General features: G+C 43.9%; 1 protein-coding gene across 1 annotated transcript in view; it reads right to left on the bottom strand.

Moving 5' to 3' along the window:
- LOC123503687 (beta-1,4-N-acetylgalactosaminyltransferase bre-4-like) overlaps positions 1–25,529 on the bottom strand; it is a 26,529-nt gene extending 1,000 nt beyond the window's left edge. Inside the window, exons 1-4 of the mRNA XM_045253667.1 lie at positions 25,341–25,529; positions 25,008–25,107; positions 24,207–24,443; positions 23,639–23,822 (exon numbers count right to left, since the gene is read on the bottom strand). Of these exons, the coding sequence (XP_045109602.1) occupies positions 23,639–23,822; positions 24,207–24,443; positions 25,008–25,107; positions 25,341–25,511 (692 nt within the window). The 5' untranslated portion in view covers positions 25,512–25,529. The remainder of the gene's footprint in view (positions 1–23,638; positions 23,823–24,206; positions 24,444–25,007; positions 25,108–25,340) is intronic.

Genomic DNA, 25,529 nt, shown 5'->3' with positions numbered 1-25,529 from the left:
AGCGCTTCCCATACACTCTTCAAGTGTGCCTACAGGCACTATAGGCTTTACCGTAAGAAAAAAAAAAAAAAAAGTATCATACTTCTAATGTAATAACTTTATATTAATATTCCAATTACACTACACTAATATTCCAATACCTTTCGGAATACATCCCCCTATCTCCGGCTATGTACTTCTATATAGTTACATTTAAAATGTTGGAGAAACTATGGTAATACAAAGTCCAATAAGGAAGTGCTAAAATCATGCCCTATATGTGCACACCACGTGTGTGTGCTAGTATGTGCCAAATGAGAATTCCTTGAGTACATGCCTCTCCTCACACACAACACACACACACACACACACACACACACACACACACACACACACACACACACACACACACACACAGAAGGCTTAATGTTAAAAAAAAAAATCATGGAGAAAGTACAAGATTAATAATGAAGAAGTGTAGAGATAAGCATATAGCATTGCAAGATGTGTTGAAGTGAGGCGAAAAGCACAAAAAGAAAGTGAACAAAGAATAGTGAAAAATTGTGAGAGATCCGAAAAAAAATTTCACAAATTTATGTACAGCATATATTGTTGCAAAGCTAAATGATTGTTTCTGTAAAGTATTCACAAACGAAATAAAATTCAATGGGAGCATACTACCTGAAGAGAAACAAATGCAGGATGTGATAGTCTCAAAGAGTGACATCGAGAAAGTTTAAAATGGCATGGACGTCAACAAATCAATGGGTCCGGATGAAATGTCGGGTAGAATGTTAAAAGAATGTCAAGTTGCTGGAACCAATCTTGGATATCGTGAAAAGATAGATTACAACGGGACAAGTGCCAGTGGAGTGGAAGAGGGCGGATGTAGTACCAATATACAAGAGTGGACGTCGAATGGAGCCATTGAGTTATAGACCTGTTTCACTGACTAGTATTATATGTAATATATGTGAAGAAGTGATTAGAGACAAGTGATACGAATTTCTAGAAAATTAAGGAATCTTAAGAGAGAACTAGCTTGGCTTCAGAAAAGGAAAATCATGGTTATCAAATTTATTATATTTCTACTCAAGAGTGCTTGATATTTTACAGGAGCAAGACGGCTGGGTCGACTGTGTGTACCTTGATTTGACAAAAGCAGTTGATAAGATTCCACACAACAGGTTAATGTGGAAGCTGAGAATTATTGGGGGAATAAGGGGAACCCTGGCACACTGGATGATAAACTACCTGACATGCAGGGAAATGAAAGCGATGGTGAAGGGAATGAATGAGAGTGACCAGTGGAGTTCCCCAAGGATCTGAGTTTGATCCCATCATGTTTCTGATATACATAAATGATATGCCAGCGGGAATGAAAAGTTATATGAGTATGTTTGCAGATGACGCAAAGATTACGAGGAGAATAAAAAACGAGGAAGATTGCATGAGGAGTTCATCATTAACAAAAGTCAAGTAATGAGAATGGGCAAAAGCAAATATAAACCGCATAAGGAGTACCAGCTGGGGAGAGAGATAATAACTGAAGTCAGCGAAAAAAAAGGACTTTGGAGTGATTATAAAGAACAACTTATTACCAGAAAAGCACATTAACAGAGTATTTTGAAAAAAAAACCTACAGCACACCCAAAAGAATTAGATTCTCATTCAATTACTTGTTTGAGAATATTGAGAAAATATTAACCACTTTCATTATACCTTAGTTGGAATATGCAGTGGTCATATGGTCAACACATGAAAAAACACGTAAAGAACCTACAAAGAGTGCAGTGGTTAAAAACTAGCAGATGTGGGCGTTACTGGATATCAGATAATCCGGTACCGCTCCTCCGGACATCGCTACCTTCTGCTACCTCTCGCTCTGTTGGGGCTGGTGGTCCTGTTCGTTTGGCTAATAGGTTTGCCCTTTTGGTCGATAACTCAGTTGAGTCACCTGTAAGAAGTGACAGGAATAATCCGGACTTGACCAAAGTAACGCATGTATTGGATGTCCATTTGCCCCCTGTATCGTCTAATCCTTTGAAGAGACTGACCAAACGGCATCGCGGATCTGCGGAGTCGGTAGATTTAGCTCAGCCTAAACAATCTAAAGATCGTGAGTCCTCCAGGGACCGCTCTGGAATGGTGGCTCCAATGGTTTCTGTTCAGCCTTCTGTGACACCCTCTGTCTCAGATTGGGCTTCTTGTGATGAGGATGGTATTAGCATGGAGTCTTCCGATGATATTGTCACAGCCGTCCATCGTGGAGCCACTGTGTCGAAAAGGGCAGTCCAGCCTGACCCTCGTCCTCCGATGACCGGTAGTACTGATGATGGTTCGCATCACTCACAGGTAGGCCAGAAGGCTGCGGTCCAACGACCCAGCACATCTCAATTCCAGGTATCTTCTCGTCGGTTGATTATTTATAGTCTGGTGTCCTCCCAGATGGGAACCGCCTTGTCGTGGTAGGGGAGCCTGCGTGCCCCTGTGACCTGGCGAGCTAAGCTAGAGGGGGCTTAGGCCCCTGCTCTGCCCTTTCGAGGGGGAGAGGGCTACCCATGCTAATAAGGTAGCCAGTGAGGGGCCAGACTAAATGGTTCCTACGTAGGCTGCCAGTGGACAGCGGAGCCACCCGCTGGAGAGATCGCCCAGTAGGGACCGTCATGTGCTGGATGGTTGGGTGTCCAGGCTGGGATGCTTTGGGGAGGTCTCATCTCTGTCGTGGACAAATATTCGTAGCATATGGGGCCTTTTTTTAAAACGACTGGTCCGCATCGGGACGAGGTACCCCGTCCACGGCAGCCCACTGTAGTCCCAGTAGGTGGTTTCCCTTGTTCCTTGAGCCAATCTTTTGTGTAGCTGTTTTTTTTAAGGGAAAACACAAAAAACATTCAGGTTCTCGTGAGGTGGCTGACCTGGTTAACGAGACGTCATCTTCAGGTCTGAGTAAGGAGTAGGATTCCCCTCCACAAGGGCCTCCCACAGCAGTCTCCTGTTCTGGGAGTTCTTCTGAGGGACGTATTTCTTCTGTATATGATTCCCTTGTGATGGTAAATGTTAACCCATCTTTTTCTTATCACGCCTTGCACTCACTTCTCAAGGTGTATGGCACGGTTCTTTGCATTCGACTTGTTTATGATAAGGATTTTCCATCTAACCGCTGCTATGTGAATTTTCTTTCATGTGACGAAGCCAGTCTGGCTTATAAACATGTAGCATCCCTGCCCCTTGCCGGCTCTGGCGTCAAAAAAGAACTTCTTCACTCTCGCAATATTTCGGACAGTGAAACGGACTACATTCCAAATCTTTTTGACCACCATTCAGAGAGTTCAATTCCTGAAGTCCGCCAGATCCCACCTCCACGTTGTTTTTTGGCGTACTACATAAAATGAGCGCGGAAATTTTATCCATGCCTCCCGGTACTTCTATAAAGAGATCAGCACGATTCCTGAGGGGAATCTGAAGAAGTATGGGAAGAAGGTGCTTGTGCGAGCGATAGATACCACGCAGGCAAGGATGTTGCAACATCTACCATGTCCTTTTGACAGCATGTTTGAGACTATTAAGGCACATCCCACCTTTAATTACAGTAAAGGTTGTGTATACAGTCAGGATCTTTACGAAACGCCTGAGGAGGAAACAAAGGGTATGTGTCCTAGCTCAGTCCAAAAGGTGACTACGATAAGGAATTCTACCAACATGGTCCTTCTCACCTTCTTTGGATCCGCCCTCCATAACCGTGTTAATATCGCTCCTATCAATCTTAGGGTAAGGCGTTTTGTTTCTTGTCTCTTCAGTATTTCTCATGTTATTCGTACGGTCACGGCAAAAGCACGTGTAAGGAAGCTCCTCGATGTGGTAATTGCTTCTGCATACTGAGGAACATTGCAATGCTGCAGCTGAATGTTTCCATTGCCGTGATGCTCACTAAGTACGTTACTGGCAATGCCCTAGGTATCGCCTGGAGCAGGATATTCTACAGCTTGCTAATAGTCAATTTTTCAGCCTCGGTAGCGCCCGCCGTGAACTCCTGTACCGTCAAAAGGACGGTACAAGTGCAACATCCTATGCTTCATTGGCCGGTCCGAAGACAACTCCTACTGCTACCTCTCGCTCTGTTGGCGCGTGTGGTCCTGTTCATCTGGCTAACAGGTTTGCCGTTTTGTCCAATGACTCCTTGGGAACCGCCTTGTCGTCTGCCCTTGTGACCTGAAGCTAGGCTAGAGGGGCTTAGGCCCATGCTAGTAAGGTCGCCAGTGAGGGGTCAGACTAAATGGTTCCTACGTAGGCTACCAGTGGACCAGCGGAGCCACCCGCTGGAGGGATCGCCCAGTAGGGGCCGTCTTGTGCTGGATGGTTGGGTGTCCAGGCTGGGATGCTTAGGGAGGGGGGTCTCAGTTCTGTCGTGGACAAACATTCGTAGCATGTAAGGCCATTTTTTAAAACGACTGGCCCGCATGGGGAGGAGGTACCCCGTCCACGGCAGCCAGCGCTCCCTCCCATTGTATTCCCAGTTGGTGGTTTCCCTTGCCCCTGGAGCCAATTTTTTGTGTAGCTGTTTTTTTATGGGAAAACACAAAAAAACATTCTTGTTCTTGTGAGGTGGCTGACCTGGCCCACGAGACGTCATCTTCAGGTCTGAGTAAGGAGGAGGATTCCCCTCCACAAGGGCCTTCCACAGCAGTCTTCTGTTTTGGAAGTTTTCTGAAGGACGCATTTCTGCTGCATATGACTCTCTTGTAATGGTAAATGTTAATTCATTATTTTCCTATCATACCTTGAACTCACTTCTCAAGGCGTATGGTACGGTTGTTCGCATTCGACTGGTTTATGATAAGGACTTTCCTTCTAACCGCTGCTATGTGACGTTTATGTCATGTGATGAAGCCCGTTTAGCTTATGAACATGTAGCATCTCTGTCTCTCGCCGGCCATGGCTTTAAAATTGAATTTCTCCAGTCACGTAATATTTCTGAGAATGACATGGATTACATCCCAAATATTTTTGAAAACTATGTAGAGAATTCAGTTACAGCAGTCCGCCAGATCCCGTCTCCACGTTGGTTTGTGGCGTACTATAGAAATGGGCGTGGGAATTTCATCCATGCCTCCCGGTACTTGTCCAAAGAGATTGGCACGATTCCTGAGGGAAACCTCAAGAAATACGGGAAGGAGGTGCTCGTGCGAGCTAAAGATATTACTCAGGTGAGGATGTTACAACATCTCCCATGCCCTACTGAAAGCATGTTTGAGACTGTTAAGGCTCATCCCACCTTTAATTATAGCAAAGGTTGTGTTTATAGTCAAGATCTTTATGAATTTCTAGAGGAGGAAATACTGGCAATGTGTCCTACCTCAGTTGAAAAGGTGACTAAGATGAGGAACTCCTACAACATGGTCCTTCTCACCTTCTTCGGTTCCACCCTCCCTGACCGTGTTAATATCGGCTTTATTAATCTTAAGGTGAGGTGTTTTGTTTCTCGCCCTCTTCAGTGTTTCTCTTGCTATGGGTAAGGTCACAGCAAAAGCTTCTGTAAGGAAGCGTCTCGATGTGGTAATTGCTTGGCACTAGATTCACACTCTGAGGAGCATTGCAATGCGGCTGTTTATTGTTTCCATTGCCGTGATGCTCACCAGGTACGTTCCAGACAATGCCCCAGGTATTGCTTGGAGCAGGACATTTTACAGCTCGCTCTTCAGCTGAGTCTGCCGGTCTGAAGATAACTCCTTCTGCTACCTCGCGTTCTGTTAGGGCGGGTGGTCCTGTTCGTTTAGCCAATAGGTTTACCCTTTTGTCCGACGACTCAGTTGAGTCACCTGCAAGAAGCGACGAGATTAATACGGACTTGACCAAACTTACCCATGTAGTTGATGTCCATTTGCCTCCTCCATCGCCTAAGCCTTTGAAGGGCATGACCAAACGGCACCGCGGCTCTGCGGAGTGGATAGAATTTGCTCAGCCTAAGCAATCTAAGGTTTCTCCCGGTGCACACGATCCTCCAGAGACCGCTCTGCAATGGTAGCTCCAGTTGTTTCTGTCCATCCTCCTGTGACACCCTCCGTCCAAGATCGGGCTTCTTGTGATGAGGACGGTATTAACATGGAGACGTCCGATGATATTGTTACAGCCGTTCCTTGCGTTCAGCCTGACCCTCGTCCTCCGAGGACCGGTAGGAGTGATGATGGTTCGCATCACTCACCGGTAGTCCGAAAGGCAGCGGTACAACGACCCGGCACATCACAACTCCCGGTGTCTTCTCGTCGGTTAATTATTTCTAGTCAGGTGAGTCACGGGCAGCCCCTTCAAAAGGCTCGCCCGTCCACTGCACCTAAATAGTCATTTTCAAGCTTCTACAGTGGAACTGTAGAGGCCTTCGTGCCTCGTGGGGGGAACTCCGAGGTTTACTGTCCGAGTTCTCTCCAGCCTGTATAGCTCTGCAAGAGACTATGATTGGTGATAGTACTTATTCTAGTCCTCCTGGCTATAGTGCCTTTTTTAACACTCCTTTCCCTGACCAGGGTTACCACGGTGGCACAGCTATCCTTGTTCGTCAGGATATACCTGTTGTCCCTTTGCATCTCAACTCTCCCCTTCAGGTAGTTGTTGTTTTTATGGGACGATCCTACACTATTTGCAGTGTATCTCTTCCTCCTCGGCTTCCTGTCTCCAGGGGTTAGCTTGATGGCCTTGTGCGTCAGCTGACTCCGCTTTTTCTGTTGTTTGGAGATTTTAACGGCCGTCACCCATTGTGGGTTGAAGGTGCTAGTAATCCCCATAGGGTTTTAATCGGTTCTTTTATTGATGATGAGGGATTGGAGGTTTTAAATTCTGGGGATGTTACACATTTCCACAGTCCTACTGGGCCTTTTACAGCTATCGATCTTTCTCTTTGTACATCTAATTCTTTCCTTGATTTTAATTGGCGAGTCCTACCGGATTTACACGGTAGTGACCACTTTCTGATTTTATTGGAATCTGTGAACTCTGAGCCTCTCTGAGTCCCGGCCTCCACGCTGGGTTTTAGACAAGGCAGATTGGCATCGATTCACAGACCTTAGCTCTTTTATCCGTCCGCTGGCTGACTTTTCTACTTGTGCTGAAGCTGTTGATTATTTTACCGATTTTACCGCTTTACTAAGCGTCCCGTTCTTGGTGGAACGCAGCATGCACTGCAGCGGTGAAAGAGAAACGGGCAGCTTTCTCTCGTCTCCGGCGACATCGTGGGGACCCGCAATGCCTGGAAGCTTTTCGGCGCTGCCGAGCTCGGGCCTGCCGCGTTTTGAAAGAGGCACAAAGAGCCTCGTGGAAATTCTATAGGCGTTTTCAGTAGCACTTTGCTATTGAAAACGATAGTAACACTGCCAGACGAATCTCCCTCGTCGCTCGCCGGAAAAACTATTATACTCTTTAGTCGCAGGATCACGCCAAGCTGAGACGTACAGCTAAGAGTCCCTGCGTACAGCCTCATTCCACCGTAATATAAAGATATTATTGTGGGAATGGGATAATTGAAGGCAAGGCTCAAATAAAACACTACACATTTTATTTTTGTAAAGAATATTTTCTGACGGCCTTGGTACACGCGGCAGAGGCTGGATGCACATGTTCAAATGATTTTTGTAGCACAGATCTGCGTCTACCTTGTTCAAAAACATTTTGTCTCAGACGTCACAGATAAATCTGTTAAGTGTAAAAAAAAACTCTTGGTAATTCTTTATAACAAGTCTGTCCCTCCCTTCCCCTCCATCCCCCCAAAACAAGCTTGGGGGCCTGTGGGGATTCGGTGGTTTTGGTGGAGAAAATAAACGCAATATGAGTATTAAAAAAAGGAAAAAAAACTACGGAAATTTTCCATAATATTTCAAGATTTTCCAACCTAACTTAATCAAGCATAACTTAATCTAACCTATCATGACCCAATTTATAATGTAACCTAACTGGATCCCGCCTGCTAGGGCATTAAACTAACCTAATATAACTTAGCCCCCACCCCTCTCGACCCCTCCACTAGGGCATTAACCTAATTTAACCTAACCTAACCTAATGTAACCTAATTGTGGGGGCTGAGTCTCCGTATAGGTTACCTTAGGTTAGGTTATATGTTAGTGCCCTAGTGTAGGGGGGGGCCAGCCCCCAATGAACCCCCATTAGGGTGTTAACCTAGTGCTAACAAGGAACCTAAAAAATGATAACGTTATGCCTCTCAAGTGGTAGTGCGTGATTGGAGGGATTAGCTCTATAGATACCATAAATCCTTATATGCCCTTACCCACAAATCCCTGTTTATACCCACAAATCTGTTATAAACAATTGAAAATCATTTCAGTGTTTACTCTTGACTGGTGCAGAGCTCGCTGGACTTAGAAAACTTCCTACTTCCTGGAACTCTCAAGTGCTATGACGGCCAAACTAGACGCTTGCAGCTCAATCATTTTTTTATGTTTATGGCTAGATCACCAAGCCTTCTACATATGTGAGTTTCGTGTTTATACGTGAAACGGACCTTTTATAAAATATAAAAAAAAATTAATACGTGAGCGCCTATGGCGGTGTTGAGACCAAATAATAGAGGTTAATAGAGCCCTTAAGACCCCAGGTATCACTTCCCCTGTCACATTTTCCTACTTTATAAGGTAGTACAGGTAATGTACCCAGTATCCATTAATACACAATATGTGAGATAAACCGTTACACCACTAATGACTGCTTGTCATTCAGTAGTTACATTGGCAGAGATATTTTTGCTGTGGATTCCCTCAAATTATTGCACTGTTAAAGAGGCCATGAAGTTGTGTGTTCGTTCGCCCAAAGTTTTCAGAGCACCACCATTAAAAAATATATACCCAAATCTTCCGCAATATTGCTATAACCATATGTCATTATCAAGCAACAGTGCAAATATCCTACCATATTTATATTTTACAATTAATGTGCTTAGATAATGTGTAATCTACGAGATTCTCACGTAATTGAAAATCAAAGTCGGAGTCACAAGCTTTGAAATGAAAAGCGGGAACAAGTGAGAACCGTGGTCCAGCCAGAGTGCGTAGTCCAAGATGTCTCGAGAGTACAAGACTTTGTTTTCATTTAATTCAAACTGCAAGGAGAATTCTTATGAATTTCAATATCAGTAAACAGTTACTAAATGTATTTCCTTTACATGATAATATTTATCATATCTTCATGGTCCTCATAATGGTATTTTTTATTGATTTATAACTTACAAAGTTGGCAACTCGTCTCACATGCTCCTCATAATAGTATTTTTTATTGATTTATAACTTACAAAGTTGGCAAATCGTCTCACAGCCAATCAGCGTAAGTGTTCGCTATCACGTGACTCTGAGAGCTAACACAAGCGAACAAATCTTGAAAAGCGTTCGCCTTTTTTGGCGAACGCTTTTAGGACCGTTCGCCTTTTGCAAAGTGCTACTGAAAACGCCTTATGTCTCTTCCATAAATGTCCGCACCCCTCTTACGGATGTCTTCAACCAAGTCCGCCGAATTGCTGGAAAGAATTCTGATCCTTCCCCACCAATTTTGTTGTCTGCTGGGCGAACGGTGGCAGACCCTAGGAATGTCGCCGACCTCTTCGCGGAGCACTTTGCCAGTGTTTCCCGGAGGCATCCTGCAGCCCCGGGCGCACGTCATCGCCATAGAATGGAATCTCGGCATAAACTTTTCTTCCGCTGGAGGGGAGTCTTATAATGTCCCATTCTCTGCTTCTGAGTTGCGGACTGCTGTGTCCCAGTGTCACGGCACTTCTCCTGGGCCAGATGATATAGCTTATGCTTTCTTGCGCCACATGTTTGACATTGCATTTAACTTTCTTTAAAATTTTTAGAATATCATTTGGCATACCAGTGACTTTCCATCTTCTTGGGCTGTGGCAGTGGTTCCCCCATTTCCGAAGCCTGGGAAAGATCATATCCAGGCTACGAACTACCGTCCTATATCTTTGACATCATACATTTGTGAAGTGTTAGAAAAGATGGTAAATGTAAGACTCATGTGGTACTTGGAGAAGGGAAAGTCATCGGTACAGTACGGCTTTCGAAAGATGAGGTCTACTACGGATGCTCTTTTATCCTTAGAGCCTTCTATTTGTGATGCCTTCGCTTATCACCACCACCAGGTTACTGTATTTTTTGACCTGGAAAAGGCCTACGACACAGCTTGGTGTCATTGGATTTTACGTTCCTTGTTTAATATTGATCTCCGTGGCCACCTTCCTATTTTTATCCAGCAGTTTTTATCCAGATGTATTTTATGGGTTCGTGTGGGGAGTGTTCTCTCCGATGCTACTGCTTTAAATGACGGTGTCCCACAGGGAAGTGTTCTTAGTGTTACGCTATTCGCAGTTGCAAAAAATGGTGCTATAGATACTCTACCGGATGGCGTTCACAGCTCTTTATATGTGGACGACTTGTGCATCTCTTTTGCTGCTGCTAGGATGTCACTGATTGAGCGAAAGCTCCAACTGGCAATAAATCGAGTATCCAGTTGGGCCAACATAAACGGTTTTCGATTCTCCACCTCAAAGACCGTGTCTATGCACTTTTGTCGAAACCGTGGTGTCCATCCACATCCCTATTTATATTTAGCCAATAGACGCATCTCGTGTGTGGAGGCTACTCGATATCTTGGCCTATTGTTTGACAGCCGTGTTACTTGGGGTCCACATTTCCGTTCTCTCACAGCGTCTTGCAGGATGGCATTATCCCTTCTTCGTGTTTTAAGTCACACCTCTTGGGGTATGGACAGGGACACTTTGCTGCATCTTCACCGTACCCTTATACTTCCAAAGCTGGAGTACGGCTGTGAGATCTATTCATCCTCAACGGATGCTCGACTACGCACGCTTTACCCGTATACCATTCTGGCATCCACTTGGCTACGGGTGCATTTCGGACATCTCCATTACCTAGCCTTCTAGTGGATGCTAGTTTCTGGCCGCTCGACCTCCGGCGCCATTCTTCGATGCTCCGGTGTTGGTTTTGCACCCACAGTCTTCCTAATTCTGTCCCTTGTATGTCAATGTTCTGGGACTCGCATTCGGAGGCGTATGACACTCGACCGAGTCTACCTCAACCTTTTGGCCTTCGAGTGGCAAACCTCATGATGGATTTGTCCATCAACCCCACTCCTGTCTACTCTTTCCGGCTCCCACGATTTGGTTATTGGCAGCTTCTGGTTGTTTCATTATGCCCTCCTGCCATAGATGGCAAGCAGGATTTTCTGCCAGCTCTGTCCCTCACACGGTTTTTAGAACACTTTTTTTTTATCCATTCTGATGATATCCCCGTTTTTACAGATGGTTCCAAATCCGACGCAGGCGTTGGGTTTAGTGTGGTTTTCCTCTTTTATCGGTGTGTCAGCCTTCCTTCTGTAGCCTCCGTCTTTACTGCGGAGCTGTCTGCCATAGTTTTAGCTTTACAGATTTTTACTCTCCCGGTTTCGTCTTTTACAATTTTTAGTGACTGTCGCAATGCTCTTACTGCTCTCTCTTCTACTATCTCCCTTAACCCTTTGATTTTATCAGTCCTGGAGTGGCTATATCTTCTTACACAACGTGGATATCGTATTGGGTTCTGTTGCGTCCCTGGTCATGTTGGTGTTCCAGGGAACAAATACACAGACCGCCTCGCTAAAGAGGCAGCAAATCGCGCTCCGTCTCCTTCCCCTGTTCCGTTTCGAGATATATATCATGCAATCCGTGTGACGATTGCAGCACTTTGGCAGAGGAGATGGCTAACGGGGGTCGCAACCTCGAAGATGGGAGAGATTACTACTTCCACACTCCCTCAGTGGACTTACACCCGTGTCCGGGATCGCCGTGTACAGATTTTATTGGCGCGACTTCGTATAGGTCACACGTACCTTACACAAAGGTACCTCCTGAAGAGGGACCCTCAACCTTACTGTGATGACTGCTTGGTGCCGCTTACGGTGCCGCTTACGGTGCGGCACCTATTAGTGGAGTGACCCAGTTTGACTGACTTAAGACACCGCTACCTCTACCGCTGTTGCGGTAGAGAAAGCGGTGTCTACTATATCTCAAAGGTCCTTGGACTAGAGTGTCTAGCCCAGGGCCATGACGGTTTTTAGTTTTTGGGAGAAGTTGGGCTTCTCCCAAAGCTTTGAATTTTATACTTATTTCATTATACGCATTTTAATATTTTATTTAGTTTTATTGTTTTTTTTAGTTTTTAGATACTCTACTGTTTTAAACTGCCTTTATATAGTTCCTTTTTTAACTGTTCTGTCATTTTAAATTATTGAAGCGGCGCCTTAAAGAAAATCCATCCACCATTTATCCAAAAGTCATTGGTTGAGTCATCTCTTAGAAGTGACGAAAACAATACGGACTTGACCAAAGTAACTCATGTAGTAGATGTTCATTTGCCACCTGTATCGCTTAAGCCTTTGAAGGGCCCTGACCAAGCGGAACCGCGGCTCTGCGGAGTCGATAGATTTAGCTCAGCCTAAACAATCTAAGGTTTCTTCCGGTGCACGTGAGCGTGAGTCCTCCAGAGATCGCTCTGCAATGGTAGCTCCAATTGTTTCTGCTCAGCCTCCTGTGACGCCCTCCGTCTGAGATCAGGCCTTTTGTGATGAAGACGGTCTTAGCTTGGAGACGTCCGATGATATTGTCACAGTTTTCCCTCGTGGACCCATTGTATCGGAAAGTGCAGTCCTGCCTGATCCTTGTCCTCCGAGGACCGGTAGAAGTGATGATGGTTCGCATCACACACCGATAGGCCGAAAGGCTGCGGTCCAACTACCCGGCACATCTCAACTCCCGGTGTCTTCTCGTCGTTTGATTATTTCTAGTCAGGTCAGTCACGGGCTGCCTCAAAAAGTCTCGCCCGTCCACTGCACCCAAAAAGTCATCTTCAAGCTTCTACAGTGGAACTGTAAAGGCCTTCGTGCCTCGTGGGGGGAACTCCGAGCTTTACTTTCGGAGTTCTCTCCAGCCTGTGTAGCTCTGCAAGAGACTATGCTTGGTGATAGAACTTATTCTAGTCCTCCTGGCTATCGTGCCTTTTTTAGCACTCCTTTCCACGAACAGGACCACCACGGTGGCACAGCTATCCTTGTCCGTCAAGACATACCTATTGTCTACTTGCAACTCAACTCTCCCCTTCAGGTGGTTGCTCTTAAGGTTTTTATGGGACGGTCCTACACTATTTGCAGTTTATATCTTCCTCCTAGGGGTTCCTGTCTCAAGAAGTGAGGTTGACGGCCTGGTGCGTGAGCTGACTCCGCCTTTCCTTTTATTGGGAGATTTTAATGGCCGTCACCCATTATGGGATGAAGGTGCTAGTAATCCTCATAGAGTTTTAATCGGTTATTTTATTTAGGATGAGGAATTGGAGGTTTTAAATTCTGGGGATATTACACATCTCCATAGTCCTTCTTGGACTTTTAAAGCTATCGATCTTTCTATTTGTACATCTAATTCTTTCCTTGATTTTAATTGTCGGGTCCTACCGGATATAAACGGTAGTGACCACTTTCCGATTTTATTTGAATCTGCAAACTCTGAGCCACAGTCCCGGCACCCACGCTTGGTTTTAGACAAGGCAGATTGGCCTCGATTCACAGACCTTAGCTTTTTTACTTGTGCTGAGGCTGTTGATTATTAAACCGAGTTTTTTTTTAATTCAGTAGCGCTTCAGACAATCCCTTAGACGTCAAGTCGCTTTACTAAGCGTCCTATTCCTTGGTGGAACGCAGCATGCACTAAAGCTGTGCAAGAGAAACGGGCGGCTTTCTCTCGTCTCCGGCGACATCGTGGGGACCCGCAGTGCCTGGAAGCTTTTCGGCGCTGCCGAGCTCGGGCCGCCGTGTTTTGAAAGAGGCACAAAGAGCCTCTTGGAAAGCTTATGTGTCTTCCATTAATGCCCACACCCCTCTTACGGATGTCTTTAACAAAGTCCGCCGAATTGCTGGGAAGTATTCTGCTCCTCCCCCACCAGTTTTGTTGTCTGCTGGGCGAACGGTGGCAGATCCTAAGACTGTCGCCGACTTCTTTGCTAGTATTTCCCAGAAGGAGTCTGCAGCCTCAGGCGCACGTTACCGCCAGAGAATGGAATCTCTCGGCATAAATTTTTCTTCCACTGGAGGGGAGTCGTATAATGTCCCCTTCTCTCCTCCCGAGTTGCGGACTGCTTTGTCCCAGTGTCATGACTCTTCTCCTGGTCCAGACGACATTCCTTATTTTTGGGGGGGTCACATGTCTGACAGTGCTTTTAACTTTTATTAAATCTTTATAATATGATTTGGCATACCGGTGACTTTCCATCTTCTTGGGCTGTGGCAGTGGTTCTCCCATTTCGAAGCCTGGGAAAGATAATCTCCAGGCTACGAACTACCGTCCTATATCTTTGACATCTTGTATTTGTAAAGTGTTAGAAAAGATGGTAATTATAAGACTCATGTGGTACTTGGAGAGGAGGAAGTACTTGTCATTGGTACAGTATGGCTTCCGAAAGATGAGATCTACTACTGAGGCTCTTTTATCCTAGAGTCCTCTATTTGTTAAGCCTTTGCTAAGCACTACACACAGGTTACTGTATTTTTTTACCTGGAGAAGGCCTATGGCACAGCTTGGTGTCATGAGATTTTACGTTCCTTGTTTAATTTTGGTCTCCGTGGCCACCTTCCGATTTTTTCCAGCAGTTTTTATCCAGACGTCTTTTACGGGTTCGGGTTGCTAGTGCTTTAGATGATGGTGTCCCACTGTGAAGTATTCTTAGTGTTACATTATTCACAGTCGCCATAAATGGTGTTATTGATACTTTCCCAGATGGCATTAACAGCTCCTTATATGTTGATGATTTATGTATTTTATTTGCTGCTGCTAGGATGTCACTGATTGAGCACAAGCTCTAACTGTTGGGCCAACATGAACGGTTTTCGATTCTCCACCTAGAAGACCGTAGCCATGCATTTTTGTCGCAGCCGTGGTGTCCATCCAGACCCGGATTTATATCTCGCCAATAGATGCCTCTCATGCGTGGAGGCTTTGGTTCCCCATTTCCTTTCTCTTAAGGCGTCTTGTCGGCAGGCATTATCCCTTTTTCGGGTTTTAAGTCAAACGTCTTGGTGTGCGGACAGGGACACGTTGCTGCTGCTTCACCGCACACTCATACTTCCCAAGCTGTGAGATCTACTCATCCGCGACGGATGCACGACTACGCACGCTTGACCCCGTACATCATGCTGGGGTCCGCTTGGCTACAGGTGCATTTCGGACATCTCCAATACTTAGCCTTCTAGTGGATGCTGGTTTCTGGCCGCTCGATCTCCGGCGCCAGTTTTCGATGCTCCGGTGATGGTTTCGCACCCACCGTCTTTCCGATTCTGTCCCTTGTCTGTCAATGTTGCGGGACTCGCGTTCACAGGCGTATGTCACTCGACCGAGTCTACCTGAACCTTTTGGTCTTTAAGTGGCAAATCTTATAGCGGACTTATCTATTTACCCCACTCCTGTCCTCTCTTTCCGGCTCCCACGAGTTGGTTATTGGCAGCTTCCTGTTGTGTCATTATGCCCTCCTACAATTGATGGCAAGAAGGATTTTCCACCAGCTCTGTCCCATTCACGGTTTTTAGAACACTTTTTATCCATTCTGATGATATTTCCGTTTTTACTGATGGTTCTAAATCCGACGCAGGCGTTGGGTTTAGTGTGGTTTTCCCCTCTTTTTATCGGTCTGGTAGCCTTCCTTCGGTAGCTTCCGTCTTTACTGCGGAGATGTCCGCCATAGTCCTAGCTTTACAGAACATTTTTACTCTCCCGGTTTCGTCTTTTACAATTTTTAGTGACTGTCGTAGTGCTCTTACTGCTCTCTCTTCTTTTATTTCCCTTCACACACTGGTTTTATCAGCCCTGGAGTGGCTCTATCTACTTACCAGAAGAGGATATCGTGTTGGGTTCTGTTGGGTCCCTTGTCACGTTGGTGTTCTTTGCAATGAACACGCAGACCGCCTCGCTAAAGAGGCAGCAAGTCGCGCTCCATCTTCTACCCCTGTTCTGTTTCGAGATGTATTTCATATAATTCGTTTGGCGATTCCAGCAGTTTGGCAGAGGAGATGGCAAACGGGGATCGCAACCTCGAAAATGGGAGAGATTACTACTTCCACACTCCCTCAGTGGACTTACACCCATGTCCGGGATCGCCGTGCACAGACTTTATTGGCGCGACTTTGTATAGGTCACACGTACCTTACACAAAGGTACCTCTTGAACAGGTACCCTTAACCTTACTGTGATGGCTGCTTATTGCCGCTCACAGTGCGGCACCTGTTGGTAAAGTGCCCTTATTTGCGTTACGACACCGCTACCTCTACCGCTTTCGCGGTAGGGAGAGCTGTGTCTATTTTATCTCAAAGGTCCTTGGACAAGAGTGACTGGCCTAAAGCTATGACGTTTTTAGGTTTTTGGGAGAAGCTGGCCTTCTACCAAAGCTCTGAATTTTATTCTTATTATATGCATTTTAATATTTTATTTAGTTTTATTGTCTATTTTTTAGTTTTTTGATACTATATTGATTTTAACTGTTTTTATATAGTTTTTTTTAATTATTGAAGCTGCGCCAAATGACCTTAGGCGTTGCGGCGCCTTATTTTAAAATCCATCCATCCATTCTCACTAAAGAGGCAGCAAGTCGCACTTCATCTCCTTCCCATGTTCCGTTTCGAGATGTATTTCATGCAATTCGTGTGGCGATTGCAGCAATTTAGCAGCGGAGATGGCTAACGAGGGTCGCAACATCGAAAATTGGAGAGATTACTACTTCCACACTCCCTCAATGGACTTACACCCATGTTCGGGATCGCCGTGCACAGACTTTATTAACGCGACTTCGTAGTGGTTACACGAACCTTACACAAAGGTACCTCCTGACCAGGGACCTTCAACCTTACTGTGATGACTGCTTGGTGCCGCTCACCGTGCGGCATTTTTTGGCAGAGTGCCCTAGTTTGATCGAATTACGACACCGCTACCTTTACCGCTGTCGCGGTAGAGATAGCGGTGTCTATTATATCTCAAAGGTCCTTGGACCAGAGTGCCTAGCCCAGGGCCATGACATTTTAAGGTTTTTGGGAGAAGCAGGCCTTTTCCCAAAGTTTGGCTTCCGAAAGATGAGGTCTACTACAGATGCTCCTTTATCCCTAGAGTCCTCTATTTGTGAGGCCTTTGCTAATCACCACCACCAGGTAAACGTATTTTTTGACCTGGAGATGGCTTACGAAACAGCTTGGTGTCATGGTATTTTACGTTCCTTGTTTGATTTTGGTCTCCGTGGCCACCTTCCTACTTTTATCCAGCAGTTTTTATCCAAACGTCTTTTACGGGTTAGAGTGGGAAGTGTTCTCTCCGAGGCTTGTGCTCTAAATGATGGTGTCCCACAGAGAAGTATTCTTAGTGTTACACTATTTGCAGTCGCCATAAATGGTGTTATAGATACTCTACCAGATGGCTTTCACAACTCCTTATATGTTGATGATTTATGTATTTCTTTTGTTGCCGCTAGTATGCCACTGATCGAGCGCAAGATCCAACTGGCAATCAATAGGGTGTCCCGATGGGCCAACATGGTCCTTCTCACCTTTTTTGGCTCCACCCTTCCTGACCGTGTTCATATCGGTCCTATCTTAGGGTGAGGCGTTTTCGTTTCTCAACCTCGTAGCCATGCATTTTTGCCGCAACCGTTGTATCCATCCAAATCCTGATTTATTCCTAGCAAATAGACGCCTCACATGTGTGAAGGTGACTTGACATCTTGACCTTACATATGACAACTGTCTCACCTGGGTTCCCCATTATCCCTTCTTTGAGTTTTAAGTCACACCTCTTGGAGTGCGGACAGACACACTCTGCTGCTTCTTCACAGAACACTAACTCTTATCCTCCCCAAGCTGGAATACGGTTGTAAGATCTACTCATCTGCAACGGATACACGGCTACGCGTGATTGACTCCGTGCATCATGCTGGGATCCGCTTGGCTACGGGTGCATCTCCAATTCCTAGCCTGCTTGTGGATGTTCGTTTCTGACCTCCGACGCCAGTCTTCGATGCTCCGGTGTTGGTTTCGCACCCACCGTCTTCCTGATTCTGTCCCTTGTGTATCAATATTGCGGGAATCGCGCTCCCACACATATGTCACTCGAACTAGTCTCCCTAAACCTTTTAGCCTTCGACTCGCAAATCTCATGATGGACTTATCTACCTCCTTCACTCCTGTCTACTCTTTCTGGCTCCCACGAGTTGGTTATTGGCAGCTTCCTGTTGTCTCATTATGCCCTCCTGCCACGGTTTTTAGAACACTTTTCTACCTATTCTGATGACATCCTTGTTTTTACTGATGGTTCCATGTCCGATGCAGGTGTTGGTTTTAGTGTGGTTTTTTCCTCCTTCTACCGGACTGGTAGCCTTCCTTCAGTGGCACCTGTTTTTACTGCAGATTTATCTGTAAAGCAGATTTATCTGCTTTACAGATAATTTTTACCCTCCCGCATTCGTCTTTTAGAATTTTTAGTGATTCTCGCAGTGCTCTTGCTGCTCTCTCCTCTTTTAATATTTTCCACATTCCACGGGATTTATCAGCTTTGGAGTGACTTTCTTCTTCTTCCCAGCGTTTTTCTATTCGGAATCGCCGTTGTGAATGAGCCTTCTCCACGTATTTCTGTTGTTTGCCATCTCTGGATTTATTTACTTCTCCCTTAGATCTCCGTTTTTTGCAGTCAATCATCTTCCTTTGGGCTGTCCTCTTCTTCCAACTCCCTGCACTTCCATTTCCATGGTCTCCCTTCCTACGCCCCCACAGATGGGAACCGCCTTGTCGTGGTGGGAGGCATTTTTTGTGTAACTTTATACATATGGTTAAACACAAAAAGCTGTTAGGTTCTCGTGAGGTGGCTGACCTAGCCCGCGAGACGTCATCTTCAGGTCTGAGTGGTAAAGAATATTGCCCTCCACAAGGGCCTCCCACAGCAGTCTCCTGTTCTAGGAGTTCTTCTGAAAGACGCACTTCTGCTGCATGTGACTCCCTTTTGATGGTAAATGTTAATCCATCTTTTTCTTATCACGCGTTGCACTCCGTTCTCAAGGTGTATGTCACGGTTCTCCGTATTCGGCTTGTTTACGATAAGGATTTTCCTTCTAACCGCTCCTATGTAACGTTTCTGTCATGCGATGAAACCTGGTTGGCTGTAGAACATGTAGCATCCCTGCCCCTTGTTGGCTCTGGCTTTAAGACGACTTCTCCAGTCTCGCAATATTTCGGACAGTGAAACGGACTACATCCCAAATCTTTTTGACCACCATTCAGAGAGTTCAGTTCCTGAAGTTCGCCACATCCCGCCTCCACGTTGGTTTGTGGCGTAATATAGAAATGGGCGTGGGAATTTCATCCATGCCTCTCGTTACCTGTCCAAAAAGATCGGCACGATTCCTGAGGGCAACGTCAAGAAATACGGTAAGGGGGTGCTAGTGAGAGCTAAAGATACCACGCAGGCAAGGATGTTGCAACATTTCCCATGCCCTTCTGACAGAATATTTGAGACTGTTAAGGCTCATCCCACCTTTAATTATAGTAAAGGTTGTGTGTACAGCCAGGATCTTTACGAATTTCCTGAAGAGGAAATACTGGCTATGTGTCCTAACTCCATGGTCCTTCTCACCTTCTTTGGTTCCACCCTCCTTGACCGTGTTGATATCGGCCTTATTAACCTTAGGGTGAGGCGTTTTGTTTCTTGCCCTCTTCAGTGTTTCTCATGTTATTCGTACGGTCACGGCAAAAGCTCCTGTAAGGAAGCTGCTCGATGTGGTAAATACTCTGCACTAGACTCGCATTCTGAGGAGCATTGCAATACTGTTGCTTATTGATTTCATTGCTGTGACACTTACCAGGTACGTTCAAGGCAATGCCCCAGGTATCGCCTGGAGCAGGACATTTTACAGCTTGCTAACACACATTTTATCAGTCTAGGTAGCGCCCGCCGCGAACTCCTGAACCACCAGAAGGACGGTACTGGTGCGACATCCTATGCTTTGGCCGATCGCTCTTCAGCTGAGTCTGCCGGTCCGAAGACGACAACTCCTACTACCTCTCGCTCTGTTGAGGCGGGTGGTCCTGTTCATTTGGCCAATAGGTTTGCCCTTTTGTCCAATGACTCAGTTGAGTTACCTGCAAGAAGCGACGAGAATAATACGGACTTGACCAAACTAACCCATGTAGTGGATGTCCATTTGCCTCCTGCATCGTCTAAGCTTTTGAATAGCATGACCAAACGGCACCGCGGCTCTGCGGAGTCGTTAGATTTTTATGGGACGATCCTACACTATTTGCAGTTTATATATCCCTCCCCGGCATCCTGTCTCCAGGGGTGAGCTTGACGGCCTGGTGCATCAGCTGACTCCGCCTTTTCTTTTATTGGGAGATTTTAACGGCCGTCACCCATTGTGGGATGAAGGTGCTAGTAACCCTCGTGGGGTTTTAATCGGATCTTTTATTGAGGATGAGGGATTAGAGGTTTTAAATTCTGAGGATGTTACATATTTCCACAATCCTTCTGTGACTTTTACCGCTATCGATCTTTTTCTGTGTACATCTAATTCTTTCCTTGATTTTAATTGGAAAGTACTACCGGAATTTCACATTAGTGCCCACTTTCCGATTTTATTACAATCTGTGAACTTTGAGCCACATTCCCGGCCCATACGGTGGGTTTTAGACAAGGCAGATTGGCCTCGATTCACAGATCTTAGCTCTTTTATCCGTCCGCTGGCTGACTTTTCTATTTGTGCTGAGGCTGTTGATTAATTTACCAATTTCTTAACTTCAGTAGCGCCTCAGACAATCCCTAGGACGACCGGTCGCTTTACTAAGCGTCCCGTTCCTTGGTGGAACACAGGATGCACTAACGCTGTGAAAGAAAAAAGGGCATCTTTCTCTCGTCTCCGGCGACATCGTGGGGACCTGCAGTGCCTGGAAGCTTTTCGGCGCTGCCGAGCTCGGGCCCGCTGCGTTTTGAAAGAGGCACAAAGAGCCTCTTGGAAAGCCTATATCTCTTCCATAAACGTTCGCACACCTCTTACGGATCTCTTCAATAAAGTCCGCCGAATTGCTGGGAAGTAATCTGCTCCTTCCCCACCAGTTTTGTTATCAGCTGGGCGGACGGTGGCAGACCCTAGGACTGTCGCCGACCTCTTCGCGGAGCAATTTGCCAGTGTTTCACGGAGGCATTCTGCAGCCCCGGGCGCACGTCACTGTCAGAGAATAGAATCTCTCGGCATAAATTTTTCTTCCACTTTAGGGGAGTCTTCTAACGTCTCCTTTTGTACCTTCGAGTCGCGGACTGCTCTGTCCCAGTGTCACGACTCTTCTCCTGGGCCAGATGATATACCTTATGCCTTCTTGCGCCACATGTCTCACAGTGCTTTTAACTTTTTATTAAATTTATAAAATGATTTGTCATACTGGTGACTTTCCATCCTCTTGGGCTGTCGCAGTGGTTCTCCCATTTCCGAAGCCTGGGAAAGATAATCTTCAGGCTACAAACTACCGTCCTATATCTTTGACATCTTGCATTTGTAAAGTGTTAGAAAAGATGGTGAATGTAAGACTCATGCGGTATTTGGAGAAGGAGAAGTACTTGTCATCGGTACAGTACGGCTTCCGAAAGATGAGGTCTACTACTGATGCTCTTTTATCCATGAAGTCTTCTATTTGTGAGGCCTTTGCTAATCACTACCATCAAGTAACAGTGTTTTTTGACCTGGAGAAAGCCTACGACACGGCTTGGTGTCGAGCATTTTACAGTTTAATTATGGATTTCTTGGGCACCTTACTATTTTTATTTAGCAGTTTTTATCCAGATGTCTTTTACGGGTTTGAGTTCGTAGTGTTCTCTCCGAGGCTACTGCTCTAAATGATAGTGTCCCACAAGGAAGTATTCTAAGTGTTACACTATTCCCAGTCGCCATTAATGGTGTGAAAGATATTCTTCCAGATGGCATTCTCAGCTCCTTATATGTAGATGATTTATGTATTTCTTTTGCTGCTGCTAGAATGTTACTTATTGAGTGCAAGCTCCAACTGGCGATCAATAGGGTGTCCATTTCGGCCAACATGAACAGTTTTCGATTCTCCACATACAAGACCGTAGCCATGCATTTTTGCCGCAACCGTGGTTTCCATACAGACCCGGATTTATACCTCGCCAATAGACGCTTCTCATGCTTGGAGGCGACTCGATATCTTGGCCTTTAATTTGACAACCGTAAAGTACATATATATATATATATATATATATATATATATATATATATATATATATATATATATATATATATATATATATATATATATATATATATATATATATATATATATATATATATATATATATATATATATATATATATATATATATATATATATATATATATATATATATATATATATATATATATATATATATATATATATATATATATATATATATATATATATATATATATATATATATATATATATATATATATATATATATATATATATATATATATATATATATATATATATATATATATATATATATATATATATATATATATATATATATATATATATATATATATATATATATATATATATATATATATATATATATATATATATATATATATATATATATATATATATATATATATATATATATATATATATATATATATATATATATATATATATATATATATATATATATATATATATATATATATATATATATATATATATATATATATATATATATATATATATATATATATATATATATATATATATATATATATATATATATATATATATATATATATATATATATATATATATATATATATATATATATATATATATATATATATATATATATATATATATATATATATATATATATATATATATATATATATATATATAGTCTTCCTCTTAACCTAAAAAAAAATTCTTTCCGTTTCCAAAAAGGAGTTGAAGAATTATCTTCTTAGGGGTTGACTGCCACTGCTTTATTACGTGTGTGTGTGTGTGTGTGTGTGTGTGTGTGTGTGTGTGTGTGTGTGTGTGTGCTTTTTAGTTTTACGTAGTATTTTAAGTTAAGTTTTTATAGCTTTTTATATTTTACTTTTTTATCATCGCATTTTACATTTTTAAGTATCCTTTTTTAATAATCACTGACACGACAAACCGTTTATAGAGCTTTTTAGTATCATTAATTACTTACAATATACTATATTTAAGTGAAAGTACTGATGATATAACTGTGTACATTGTTATGTATACTGAATAACCATTGTAAAATGGAATAAATTTTTGAATCTGAATTTGAATCTCTCTCTCTCTCTCTCTCTCTCTCTCTCTCTCTCTCTCTCTCTCTCTCTCTCTCTCTCTCTCTCTCTCTCTCTCTCTCTCTCTCTCTGTGTGTGTGTGTGTGTGTGAGAGAGAGAGAGAGAGAGAGAGAGAGAGAGAGAGAGAGAGAGAGAGAGAGAGAGAGAGTCTGTGTTTAACAAATGTAATTACTGAGTGAAAACTGTTTGAAAGTTTCAGTGTAACAACAGCACACATGGAGGCGGGGCCACACCTGTAATTATGGTTGCTTATGGCGACGGACATGTGTCTGGGAGGGTCCATGCAGCTGTAAAGGTTGCGGTCGTCCTCGGGCAGAAGGTCTATGTCGTGGAGCACCAGACAGTCAAATGTATGGTGCTTGAGACCTTCCAGGACACCGACATTCATCAGCATTCCTCGATTGAACGAGTCGTTACCTTACATAAACAATGAGAACCATGGATCAAAGAACATAAAATATTAATGTAAGACGTAAAAACGAAACATTTTGTGGACATTTTAGAATATCATATTGTTGATATCCACGTGTTACCTCACCGATAACGCGTTCAGAAAAGCTACTCCAAGACATCAAAATTTGACAGTGTTTGTGTGTACTTTAAAAGCTAATCTTCTCTGCATTGAATATAAGTTACATCAGTAAAAACATGTGAAATGTATACATTTACTGATACCAGCAGCATCAGCAGGAGCAGCAACAGGACCAGCAGGGGCAGTAAAGATACTATTACCTCCAACACCACCACCTAAAACAACATCCCACGCCCTCGCCACCAGCAGCCATGTAAGTGACCACCTACCTGCCTGCTCCACAACGTATATTGTGTACTCTAGTTGCTGCCGCTGCAGAAAGGGATGCATGTGATGGACGAAGGCCGTCAGGTGAGTGGCGCGGTTCCGGTAAGGGATGATGATAGCCACTTTGTACCGCGCAGTGCAGTTCTCAGGCTTGTAGCGTCCCCCGAGAGTAAGTTCAAGGTGCGTCCGTTCCTGTTCCTCCAGGCTAGGAGGGTTCGTGTTGACATGTATCCGTCCCTCTGATAGGGATATATATATATATATATATATATATATATATATATATATATATATATATATATATATATATATATATATATATATATATATATATATATATATATATATATATCAACTTGTTCTAGGAAGACACACGTTTACCAATTGACCAGAAAATAGTGACTGCACTCTCTTTAACTCTTCCCCCTCTCCATCCTTCCATTCCCAAACTACTGCAGAATAGCTGAATAAAACAAAATTAGTAATGTAAGTCCCTAGCAAAGTATTCATTATATATTTAGTATGAATTTTCTTACCTTGGCAAGAAAATATGCTGAAAACTGTGTTTTAGAACTTTACTGCCACCGAATGAAAAACCGAGAATAAGCACTGATTTGATATAAAAATGGGTATACGGCACACACACGTGTGTGTTTGTGTGTGTGTGTGTGTGTGTGTGTGTGTGTGTGTGTGTGTGTGTGTGTGTCTGTGTGTGTGTGTGTGTATGTGTTTATAGTAAAACCTGCCGAGATGCCATCTCAGTACGACTAGGAAGGCAAACATATCAACAGGTAGATACATACTCAGGCTGGGGGGGATGGTCGGGCAAGAGAGAGTGATGTCGCCGGGCGAGTAGACAGATGGTTGTCTCGTAGAATTATCTCTAAACCATTTTAATCGTAACTGTAGAAAATACATATAGGAACATTGTCGGTATGTAATTAACCAATATACTAATAATTATGGATAACTTGGACGTCAGAAAGTTCTTATCAATACTAATTTCATTCAGAAAAGACGCAATACGCCAGTGATTCACTTATGCTTTTTTCCTTGGCTATTCCAAACGTCATGCTCAACTATCAGAGGCGATGATCCTGACAGGGCTACACAGAACACATTCGGCCACCACTTACTGAGGATCTGGGCACGACGAACCAATGGAGAACGCCATAGAAAGAGCTGTAATTGTAGTACAATAATGTTTCAGCCATCAGGAGGCCCAGGATGATCAGCAGCGGCAGGGTCCAGCGCCTTGCTATACTGAAACTGTTGCCTGGCGCCCAACCCTTTCCCCACGACAACATCTTTGGTTTTTGGCAATT

This window comes from Portunus trituberculatus, chromosome 14 (assembly GCF_017591435.1).
Source record: "Portunus trituberculatus isolate SZX2019 chromosome 14, ASM1759143v1, whole genome shotgun sequence".
In the NCBI taxonomy this organism is placed as follows: Eukaryota; Metazoa; Arthropoda; class Malacostraca; order Decapoda; family Portunidae; genus Portunus; species Portunus trituberculatus.
The sequence above is the reverse complement of the archived record's forward strand: the minus strand, read 5'-3'. Positions and strand labels throughout refer to the sequence as shown.